At 42.2% G+C, this 10,845-nt stretch overlaps 1 protein-coding gene across 1 annotated transcript in view; it reads right to left on the minus strand.

Moving 5' to 3' along the window:
- FCRLA (Fc receptor like A) overlaps positions 1–7,249 on the minus strand; it is an 8,309-nt gene extending 1,060 nt beyond the window's left edge. The window contains exons 1-5 of the mRNA XM_007937799.2: positions 7,171–7,249; positions 3,149–3,163; positions 2,695–2,865; positions 1,898–2,164; positions 901–1,185 (exon numbers count right to left, since the gene is read on the minus strand). Coding sequence (XP_007935990.2) covers positions 901–1,185; positions 1,898–2,164; positions 2,695–2,865; positions 3,149–3,163; positions 7,171–7,249 — 817 coding nt within the window. The remainder of the gene's footprint in view (positions 1–900; positions 1,186–1,897; positions 2,165–2,694; positions 2,866–3,148; positions 3,164–7,170) is intronic.
- Positions 7,250–10,845: the final 3,596 nt, after the last annotated feature.

Consider the following 10,845-nt stretch of genomic DNA (forward strand, 5'->3'; position numbering starts at 1 on the left):
CAGAAGGCTGGTGGTTCAAATCCACCAGCCACTCCTCAGAAGGAAGATGGGGCAATCTACTTCCGTAGTGATACTGCCTCAGAAACCCAAGGAGGGATCACAATGAGTTGGGTCGGACTCGACAGCACATAACAACAACAACAACATACATAGTCTGAGGTGCAAGTATCTCTATTAGTGCATTCTTCCATCTCCAAGGACTCTGCTTATTGTTCCTCCCTTCTGTGCATCCCTTCTTAGCCTGCTCACAGTGAATCCCAACTGTGGACCCGATCACTATACATTCCTTCACACACACACACATCAGATACAAAAATACTCTGTTCTGGTTACCTAGTGCCGCTCTGACAACAATATACCACAAATAGGATGGCCTCCTAACAAACAGGAGTTTATTCTTACAATTTTGAGGTCTTAAGTCCAAGTTCAAAGTGCCAGGCTCTAGGGGCTGGGAGAAAGCCCTTCAACCTTGGGGTCCAGCTCTGCCTCCTGCTTCCGGCCCACTGGAGCTAGAGGCGTTTCTTCACTCAGACAGCTGCTGGCTGCTAAGGCTGACAAACCCAAGGTGTAAAAAGGCACAGTCCCAATGTTACCCACATGGCAGGCCATTAATATAAGTCCATTGTAAGTCCCAAGGTCAGCAGAGCATGGCAAGCTGCTGAACAATGACACAGCTGCATGCAGGGTCCAAGCATGCCATAAACTCAAGACCAAGGCGTCTGCTTATGTACAGGAAGCAGACCACATTCCCTAAGCAGCTACTCAGCTGCTCACAGTAGATTCCACCATGGAGTTGATTACCAGTCTCATCATGGTGAATACTACATCCAGCTGCCCAGTCACTCAACCAGGCCCAGCCAAGTTGACACACAAACTGAACTACTACACACACAAACTCACCTTGCACCCTGATCTCCAGCTGAAGGCTCTCTTTCCACACTTGGCTGTCCTCAGTGGCTGCCTCACACCAGTAGGACCCAGTGTGCTCTTCTGAAGCTGTAGGAATCTGGAATTCTGAGGAAAGGCCCCTGTGACGAAGTAGTCTGCCATCCTTGTAGAAGGAGAAGAGGAGGCGTGTGGCTGACCTCTGTTGGGACAGCTGTGTCTGACAGCTCAAGGTCACTGGGTCCCCCTCTTGGAGCTCAGTTGAGGGTATGGCTCTGAGAACTGGGACTGGAAATAGTTCTGGGAAAAGAGAGATGAGAAAGAAGAGCTCAGCCCACCTACCTTCAAGTGCACCCATGATAGGCTAAGAACCCCAGTCACATTTTTCTTTACCTATTTCCTTCAGGAATAGTCTCTCTTAGAAAAATCCCATTTTGACCTTCTGATTTTTCAGACATTAATAAAAATCCAGAGATGGAAAAATCTGAGAATGGTACAGACATCCAATCAGCAGGCACTGAGAAGCAGTAGGAAACATGCGAGATGCAGAATGGGCAGATCACTTGAAAAGACAATGCTGAGATTCCACTCCTTGCAAAATCATACTTGCGTATTTGATTAGTTTTCCAAATCCGAAATACAATCAACACAAAATAGTACATTTGTCTTGCCATTTACAATTTACAAAGCACTTTAGGAACATTACTTAATCCTCACCACCACCTGCAATGGAGTCTGCTCAGATTCTCCATTCCACAGATGACAAAATAGAGACCCAAAGAGGCTTCACGTATACCCTACATTTCTTTTCCTATGTGGAAAAGCCTGGATAAATAGCTGGGTCTCCTGATGTCTAGGCCAGTGCTGTTGAGGATTTTGAAACAGTTAAATCATTAACCTTATGCTTAAGCTTTCAATTATCTTGATATCTTTGGGCCAAAGAGAGACAATTTTGAGCTTAATATCTCTCCCCACCCATCTCCACCACCATGACATTGGTTCTAGCTCTCACCTTCAACTATGATGGCCACAGAAGATGCTGTTTCTGGGCTCCCAGGACCAGAACTCCTAAAGATGCCACTACAGTGATAGTGTCCACTGTCTGCCTCTTGCACCACAGCAATGGAGAATTCTTTGTTAGGTCCAGGGGGACCCAGGGCTGAGCCATCCCGGTAGAAAGTAACCTCGGTCAGTGGCCAATCTTGCCAGGCCCGGCAGCGCAGAACCAGTGAGTCTCCTTCAAACACAAGCCTGGATGGACCTTGGAGGATCAGCCAGTCTGTGGCTCAGGACAAGAGCTGAGTGTCATTTACTGCCATTTACAGCTTTCCGGTGCTGCTCACAAAAAGACCCCTCTAAACTTTCTCTGAGGTTCCAGGTAACTCTGACCTATTTTTGGGAGTATGGAATAACTTCTATAATGTCTAAGTCTTAGGGCACCCTAGCTAATGTGGGATGGAGACAGGGAAGAAAACATCTATTCCTCTGGTCAGTTTCCTGGGGACATCTTCATAAATGGGAAAGAAAAAAAAAAAACCCACCAAACACACTGCCATCGAGTCGTTTCTGACTCATAGCAACTCCCATTGGTTTTCTGAGGCTGTAAATCTTTACGGAAGTAGATCACCTAGTCTTCCTTCCATGGAGCAGCTGGTGGGTTTGAACTGCTGACATTCCAGTTAGCAGTCAAGTCCCTTACCTACTACACCACTAGAGTTCCTCCTAAGTGGGCTGTGGGGGTGAAAAGAGAGGTTTGGGGAACAGGGAAAATAGCAGGACTGCACTGGTCAGTCCTGCCTTTGACCTCACCATAGGACACAATTAGATGGAAGGGTTCACTGAAGGTGTAGCCCTTGACCTGGAAGCCATCTTCCCTTGGACCAATCAAGTCATCATCTTTGTGGCAACTGCTGTCCTGGGTGCTGACAGATCCAGGGGCTGGGGTTCCATCACATGGCAGAATCTCAAGACTGGCAGCTGAAGGAGGCATGGCTGGGGTGGGGGGAGGGAATAAAATGGTGCAGAGACTTGGAGAAAAAAGACAAGAACACACCCTCCAGAAGGTGTCTTCCTTGCCCTGGGAGAATCATCGTTTTTAGAATGAGATCAGGAACACACAAAACCTTTTTTCCAAGAGACCATATGGACCTCACAGAGGGATGCATTTGATCTTGGTTTCTTGGCATCCTGTGCTCTCAGTGAATAGACTGTGGTCTGGGGAAGAGGAGTGGATCAGAGAGTAACAGAATGGTGAACTCAGCAGCATGACATCCAGCTGCTGGGGCCAAAGACAAGGAGAGACTAAGGACAGGAGGGGAAAGGAGATGAGTCTAACATTCACTGAGTATATATCATGTGTCAGACACTGCTAAACACTTTCCCATATTATCTTACTTAATTTTCACAAGCTTTCCAAGTATGTGATTTCATCCTCATTTTATAGAGCTTAGAGAAATAGGCTCTCTCAGAGAAAGTCAACAAGTCAGAAAATAACAAATGCTGGTGAGAATGTGGGGAGATTGGACTCTCATAGACTGCAAGGTGAACTGTAAAATGATACAACCACTATGGAAATTGGTATGGTAATTCCTTAAAAAGTTGGAATAGAAATACTATTTGATCCAGCAATCCCATTACTAGATATATGTCCTAAAAAAGTGAGAGGCAGGACAAAAACAGATATATACACAGCCATGTTCATTGCAGCACTATTCACAATAACAAAAAGGTGTAAACAACGTAAGTCCCCACCAACTGATGAATGGCTAAACAAACTGTGGTACATACACACAATGGAATACTATGTAACCTTAAAGAATAATGTAGAGTCTGCAAAATACTGCATAATGTGGATGAACTTGGAGGACATTAAACCAAAAAAAAAAAAAAAAACTTCATTGCCATCAAGTCGAACCCAACTCATGGTGACCCCTCCTTGGGTTTCCAAGGTGGTATCTCTATGGAAGTAGATTGCCCAGTCTTGCTTCTGAGGAGTGGTTGGTGGGTTTGAACCACTAGCCTTCTGGTCAGCAGTTAAATGTCTTAGGCACTATACCACCAGAGCTCCTAGGAGGACATTATGGTATATATAAATTACACAGATACCAGTCCATATTGGGAGTAGGAGGATGGGACTGAGAGAAGGACATAGAAAGAGCTCTAACATTGCCAGGAAAAGTTCAAGGAGCAGAAGATATTAAGATAGGGGTGCTTGAAAAATGAAGAACTGACAAGGAAGCAACAAAGGAGGAGAGTCTCAGTGACTGAAAGCTATATCTTCAAGAATATACTAAGGATGAAGAGCTAAGTCGGTTTTGGGAAAGAGAGAATATGGAAAAAAGCCCATTCTACTAAACTTTTCTCCATTTCACAGGAGATGTGAGATGTATTATATATATATATATTCCAACCTATCTAGGAATTTAGCCTCCCTTCCCCTCTCTCCCCTGGTAATCAACAAAGAAAATTTCTTTCTATGTATAAAACTTTCCTTGACTTTTTATAATAGTGGACTAATACAATATTTGTCCTTCTGTGATTGACTTATTTCACTGGAGGACATTATGCTGAGTGAAATAAGTCAATCACAGAAGGACAAATATTGTATTAGTCCATTATTGTTATGTTGTTGTTGTTGTTATTTGCTGTTGAGTTGGACCCAACTCATAGTGACCCCTCCTTGGGTTTCTGAGGCAGTATCACTACAGAAGTAGATTGCCCAACCTTCCTCCCAAGGAGTGACTGATGGGTTTGAACTCCCAGCCTTCTGGTTAGCAGTCAAGTGCCTTAAGCACTACGCTACTGGAGCTCCTCATTATTGTTATATATTATATATAAATATATATACTTTATAATATAAATATATTATAAATTAAATATATATGTGTGTATGTATATATGTATATATATATATATAATTTATTTGGTTTTATACATATTTTGTTTGTGGTTACCAGGGGTAGGAGGGAGGGGGAAAGGGAAAAGCTTTTGTTTGTGGGACATTGAGTTTATGCTAATTGTGGTGGAATATTTCAGAAAAGGATAGCAATAACGGAGGCACAATGTGAAAAATGTCATCAATGTCCCTGAGCTGTAAATGGGGAAGTTGTTATATTGGTGAATGTCTTGGTGTGTATGTTTTCAGCACAATAAAAGTGAAGAAAAAAGAGAGAGAGAGAAAGAAATAGGCTTTGAAAATGAAATTAATTTATTCAAAATTTAAGAAGACAGTAAGGAATGGGCCAAGACAGCCAGATGTGTCTGAGTCCAAAGTCAGTATTCTTTTTACTTCTATGTTTATACATGATCTGCTTCAGTCCTTCAGACTTCCAGTATTTATGACTTTCCTTGGGTGCCCACCCCCCAATTCTCTCTTTCCCAAAACTGACTTGGCTTCCTTGATGTCCCCTTGATGTGTGTACATTTCATCACCCCATCCTTTCCTGCCCTGTTTGTCTTTGTACTCTTCCACCTCCAGTGACCCAAAATGCTTCTCTGATCTTGTAACTTCCCTTATAAAAGCCCCTCTCTACTTCCTAATTCTTATCACATCCGTGCCAGTTGCTTTCTGTAAATCCTCTCTTGGCTTCCTTCACTACTCTGCTACCTCTTTTCGGTTCCTCCACTGTCACTACCTGGACTCAACCTCCTCTATTTTTTCCTTTTTTAAAATAAAATCTTTTTGGGCAACTTCCACATACCAGGAACATTTATTCAATAATAAATGTGACAGATATTATTAGTCCCATTTTGCAAATGAGAAAACTGAAGCCCAGAGATATAAAAGTTACTTTCCCCAAATGACATAGAACTATTAAACAGAAGAGTTTGAAATCAGAGAATCTGATTCCAAACTGGAGTTCTTGGTACAATGCCATAACTGTGCTTTCATAGTCAGCTAGTCTTATTTCTATGAGTTCAATAAAGCCATTCCATACCATTGGGTAGAAACAAACAATAATATTTTTAGAATGCTTATAAGTTTATAAGGGGAGTAGGGGGCATTATGGAGAACTCATTTCAGGTAGAGGTAGCAGCATGAGAAAAGCCTTGGAGACAGATAAGAGTCTGGTGTGTGGATGTGTAAACCAAAGCAAATTGGTACTTACCAGAGCATTCTTTTCAAGGCTCATAAGTGTGAGACTATAGGCTACAGAGGTTAAATAGGGGTCAGGTCATGGTCAACCTTATATAAGGACATTGGGCTGGGAGATCTGAACATTAGAAATCATTCTGGCTGTGGAATGGAGAATTCTTTTCAAGGGCACAAGACTGAAACAGTAAGATTAGTTATGAAATTACTGTACTAACCCATCTTAGATGACAAGGGCTTTTTCTGGCATGGTATTAGCAATGATTCAGGGAAGAGAAATTTTGTCAAACTTGATGATTGATTGGATGTAGGGGATGAGCGAGAGGATCGTAGATTGTTTCCTAGGTTTCTGTCCTGGATACCTGGTGCCATGAACTGATATCAGAAAAAGTACAAAGTGAATTAGAAGAACTAGGGGCCAGGAGGACAGATGAGTTCAGCTCTGATCATATTGTGCTAAAGTACCTGTGCAACATACAGTAGATACGTCTTCTGGGAAGCCTGATATTTGAATGTAAAGTTCAAAACCATTGTTAGGGTTGAGATGTGATTTGGTTATAGAAGTAAAAATTACACAGACAAGTCATTTCCCTAGCGAAATTGTGTGAAGAAAGAAGGAAAGGGAAGCAAGGATGTAACTGTGGAGAACACCAGTGTTTAAGGAGAAGAGAAGGTAAAGGAACAAAAAGAGGTACATGAAGTACCAGGAGAAAACGGCTCCAGGGCAGCTGGAGAGAAGTCAAGAAAGAATAAGTGATCAACGCTGCCCAATGAAACACAGAAGTCCAGCAGGATCAGAACTAAAGAGTGTGTAATGATCCAGTCAATATGGAGGTCATTGTACCCTAGGCAAAAGTGACTCCAGTGAAAGTCAGATTGCAAGCATGGAGAAGTGAGTGAGAAGGAAGTGGAGACAGCAAGTGCTCAATATTCTTTCAAGAAACTTTTCTGAGAAAAGCAAGAAAAGAGATCAATTGTAGCTAGATAGGGAATCATAGAGGGGAGTTTTGAATAGAAAAGTCAGGAAGACTTTTGTAAAGAGCTACCTAACCCTGCCTATCAAACTCTCTTTACATCTTGCCTCAACACTCCTTTGTAGGGCCGAAATCGGCCCACATTTCTTTCCATTGGATCATTTCCCCAAAGTCAGGCATATATCCATTCTCACACCAAAATTCAAACATTTTACTTACCCAATAGCATCGGGGCTGCCCAAAACATAGCAAGGAGAAAGTAGGGAGCCCAGGCCATGAGAATACAGTCTAGCTTCATGGTGACCATGTTTGGGTCTACTGTAACTTTCAATGCACTGATTTTCTTCTACATGAAACCTCTCAAATTAGAAAAGAGGAAGTAAATCTAACTGTCTCATCTTCCATCTGAAGCCTGTTTTCAAGTTTGTAATTGGCTTTCATCATTCAGATTTGGCCAGGTTGGTTCCAGTGTCATCTTCATCCTTAGGTTGTGGCTAAAATGATAACACCTCAATTGTTCAAGAATTCCCTCACAGAACTCAGAGACCCTTCAAAGCTTGTAATTGTTTGATGTCCAACTGGCTTTCACATATGCTCTGAGAAAGAGCAACAACCTCCATTTCACTGGTGGAGCAACTGAGGACAGGAGATAGGAAGTTGCTTGACAGCTACCCAGAAAATCACAAAGCAATGATAAAAACTCAATGGTCCTGCTCAGTACTGCTCCAAATTGCATATATTTCTAGTGAGAAAAACGTAGCAAAACAGAAGTGGAAAAACAGCTTGCTAACAGCACCAAGTCTGATATCAGATTAGTTCTAACTATTTAAACCTTGCACTAATTTGTACACAAATTTTCTAGACTTGTATATAAAATCTCTGTTTCTGCAGTACAACATAGTCTGTTTAGTTAGTGGAAGTCTGAATATGAGAGAAAGAATCTTCCCTGAGAAAAAGTAGAGGCAGAGGGAGTCCATTTCCAGAGGACCTAGTGGTAAAGCCCGGTGTTTAGGCTCATTGACAAAGCTCAAGCCACTGATCTTGATGAAATTAGAGACAGGAGGCATCTGATAGCTTAAGAAACCTGAGTAGACTCAGGAATAGGGGCAATATGGAGGCTAAGCATCTCTCTTTAGTTCTAGGTGGCAAGGACCACGGTCCTTTTTTCCAAATGTTTGCTGTTAGATTGGGCCCTCTTTGATGGTGGAGCCCACACCTATTTTCACAGTGACTATACTCTTTCTTTTCCATCATAACACCCACCAGGTCTCCAGTTGGTTATTTGGATGAGAATGACACAGACAGGAGCCATCAGAAGGAGGTCCTGCTTGAAGGCAGAAGGAAGGACAGCATGACCCTTCAGCTGTGTAGAAACCACCAATTAGAGGAGACACATCAGTAATGTGGGCATGAGGGATTGGATATTTCTCAATCTAAAATAAGCATTTAGAATAGATTTTCCATTATCTGAGACACATATGGTTTTGTGCAGTTGGCCCCAGGGAATCCAGGAGAGGCTGAATATGGGTGTGGAGGGAGGCAGTGAGGCAGTAAACCATGCAGCTGACATGATATGAGAGACTTAGCCACCTCAGAAGAGGAAGAAAAGTCTAGGCCAGCTCTAATTAAATGTAAGTAGAAGGCATGTATTTAAATAAATCCCCACCCCCAATACTCCCTAAGACAAAGAGTCTCAGAGCTAGACAGGTCTTCAAGGGGCTTCCAAACCAACTACAAAATCTTTTCTTTCTCAAGCTGTCCCTTCTCCCTACCTGCCCTAATCATAATACCTTACCTGAACAGAGACCCTCCTCTATACCATCTGTATCAACCTTCACAGGATCCCACTCTCAATATGCAAAGAAGAAGGACTCTGAAGATCTGAGGTGAAACTATCATATTCTTTATGTTTGAATTCTCATCAAGCCCCTGGGAAAATTTGCTTAAAGCCCAAGCAATGAACTATTTAGAATAAGTGTGATTTATGGAGAAAAAAAAGTAACACTGGGTTTGCCATGTGCTCATGGAGACTGAAATTCAGTTCATGGAGTCAGTTCCTCCATCGGGATAACTCTAGAATACTCACAGGTGTATCAAGTCCCTGTCCTCATCCCAAGATTAATTAGACCTTTGATGCAATCCTCAGCTGCTCTTGGCTTGTCACTATTTATTTTTTGTTTTCAGTTGAGTTTGTGAAAAATAATATATATATATATATATATATATTAGATGGGAAGATATAAAAAATAATGATGAAATGTACACTCTTGTACCCTCAGTTTAAGAAATAAATAGTACCATTATCCTTGAAGTACCATATGCCCTGTTTGGTTACATCCTCTTCCCTCATCATCAAAATCAACCACAATCATGATCTTGTGCTTATCACTCCCTTTATTTTATAGTTTTAATAATTTTAACAATGTTCTTGAATTTTTACTGATAAAATTGTATTTATTCAACATGTGTTCCTAAGACTCAACATTTTGCTCTGTGTTATTGTTGTGTCATCAAGTTGTTTTCAACTCAAAGCACCCCCACGTGGCAGAGTAGAACTGCCTCCTAGAGTTCCCAAGGTTGTAATCTTTACAGGAGCAGATCACCAGGTCTTTCTCTCTCGTTGTCTCTTTGTGAGTTCCAGCTACCAACTTTTCAGTTAACAGCAGAGCACTTAAACTTTTGCCCCACAAGAGCCCCTGATGTTCTCTGTGGTTGTTGTTGTTATGTGCCTTCGAGTCGGACCCGACTCACAGCGACCCCTCCTTGGGTTTCCGAGGCAGTCTCACTACGCAAGTAGATTGCCTCATCTTCTTTCCAAGGAGTGACTGGTGGGTTTGAACCGCCAGCCTTCTGATTAGCAGTCAAGTGCCTTAGGCACTATGCTACCAGAGCTCCCTGATGTTCTGTGTAGCTATACTTAATGAAGTATTCCATCATGTGACTATGCTGCAAATTATTCTATCAACAATGGACATGTGAGTTATTTTCAGGTTTTTGCTATTAAAAACTATGTGTCTATGTCTATACTTAGGAGTTCTGGTGGCATAGTGCCTAAGGCATTTAACTGGTAACCAGAAGGCTGGCAGTTCAAACCCATCAGCCACTCCTCAGAAGGAAGGTTGGGCAATCTACTTCTGTGGCGATACTGCCTCAGAAACCCAAGGAGGGGTCGCTATGAGTTGGATCTGACTCCACGGCAGCGAGTTTGTTTGTTTGTTTGGTTGGTTGGTTTCTATGTCTATACTGGTACATAACTGATAGGTACAAGAATGGAATTTTCTTACTGAATTATGGAATTCTTCATATATTCTAGGTATAAATTCTTTGTCAATTACATGTGTTACAAATATTGTTCAATTTGTAGTTTGTCTTTTCATTTCCTCTATGTGTTTTTAAAATAGCTTTATTGAGGTATGAGGATCTCTAGTGGTGTAGTGCCTAAGCATTTAACTGCTAACCAGAAGGTTGCTGGTTCAAACCTACCAGCTACTCTGTGGAAGGAAGACTGGGCAATCTACTTCCATAAAGATTACTGCCTTGGAAACACAAAGGGGGTCACTATGAGTTGGAATCGACTCAGTGGCAGTGAATTTGGTTTGGTTTTGTTGTTGTTAGGTGCTGCCGAGTCGTTTCCAACTTATAGTGACCCCATGCACAGCAGAATGAAACACCACCCGATCCCGTGCCTGCTCCATGATCCTTGCTATACTTGAGCCAATTGTTGCAGCCACTGTGTCAATCCATCTCATTGAAGGCCTTGCCCTCTTTTGTCAACCCTCCACCTTACCAAACATGACATCCTTCTCCAGGGAATGGTCCCTTCTGACAACATGACCAAAGTAGGTGAGACGAAGTCGGGCAATCCTCGCTTCCAAGGAGCATCTCGGCTGCACT

This window comes from Orycteropus afer, unplaced genomic scaffold, assembly GCF_000298275.1.
Source record: "Orycteropus afer afer isolate SDZICR_OR568_19922 unplaced genomic scaffold, OryAfe1.0 scaffold00044, whole genome shotgun sequence".
In the NCBI taxonomy this organism is placed as follows: domain Eukaryota; kingdom Metazoa; phylum Chordata; class Mammalia; order Tubulidentata; family Orycteropodidae; genus Orycteropus; species Orycteropus afer.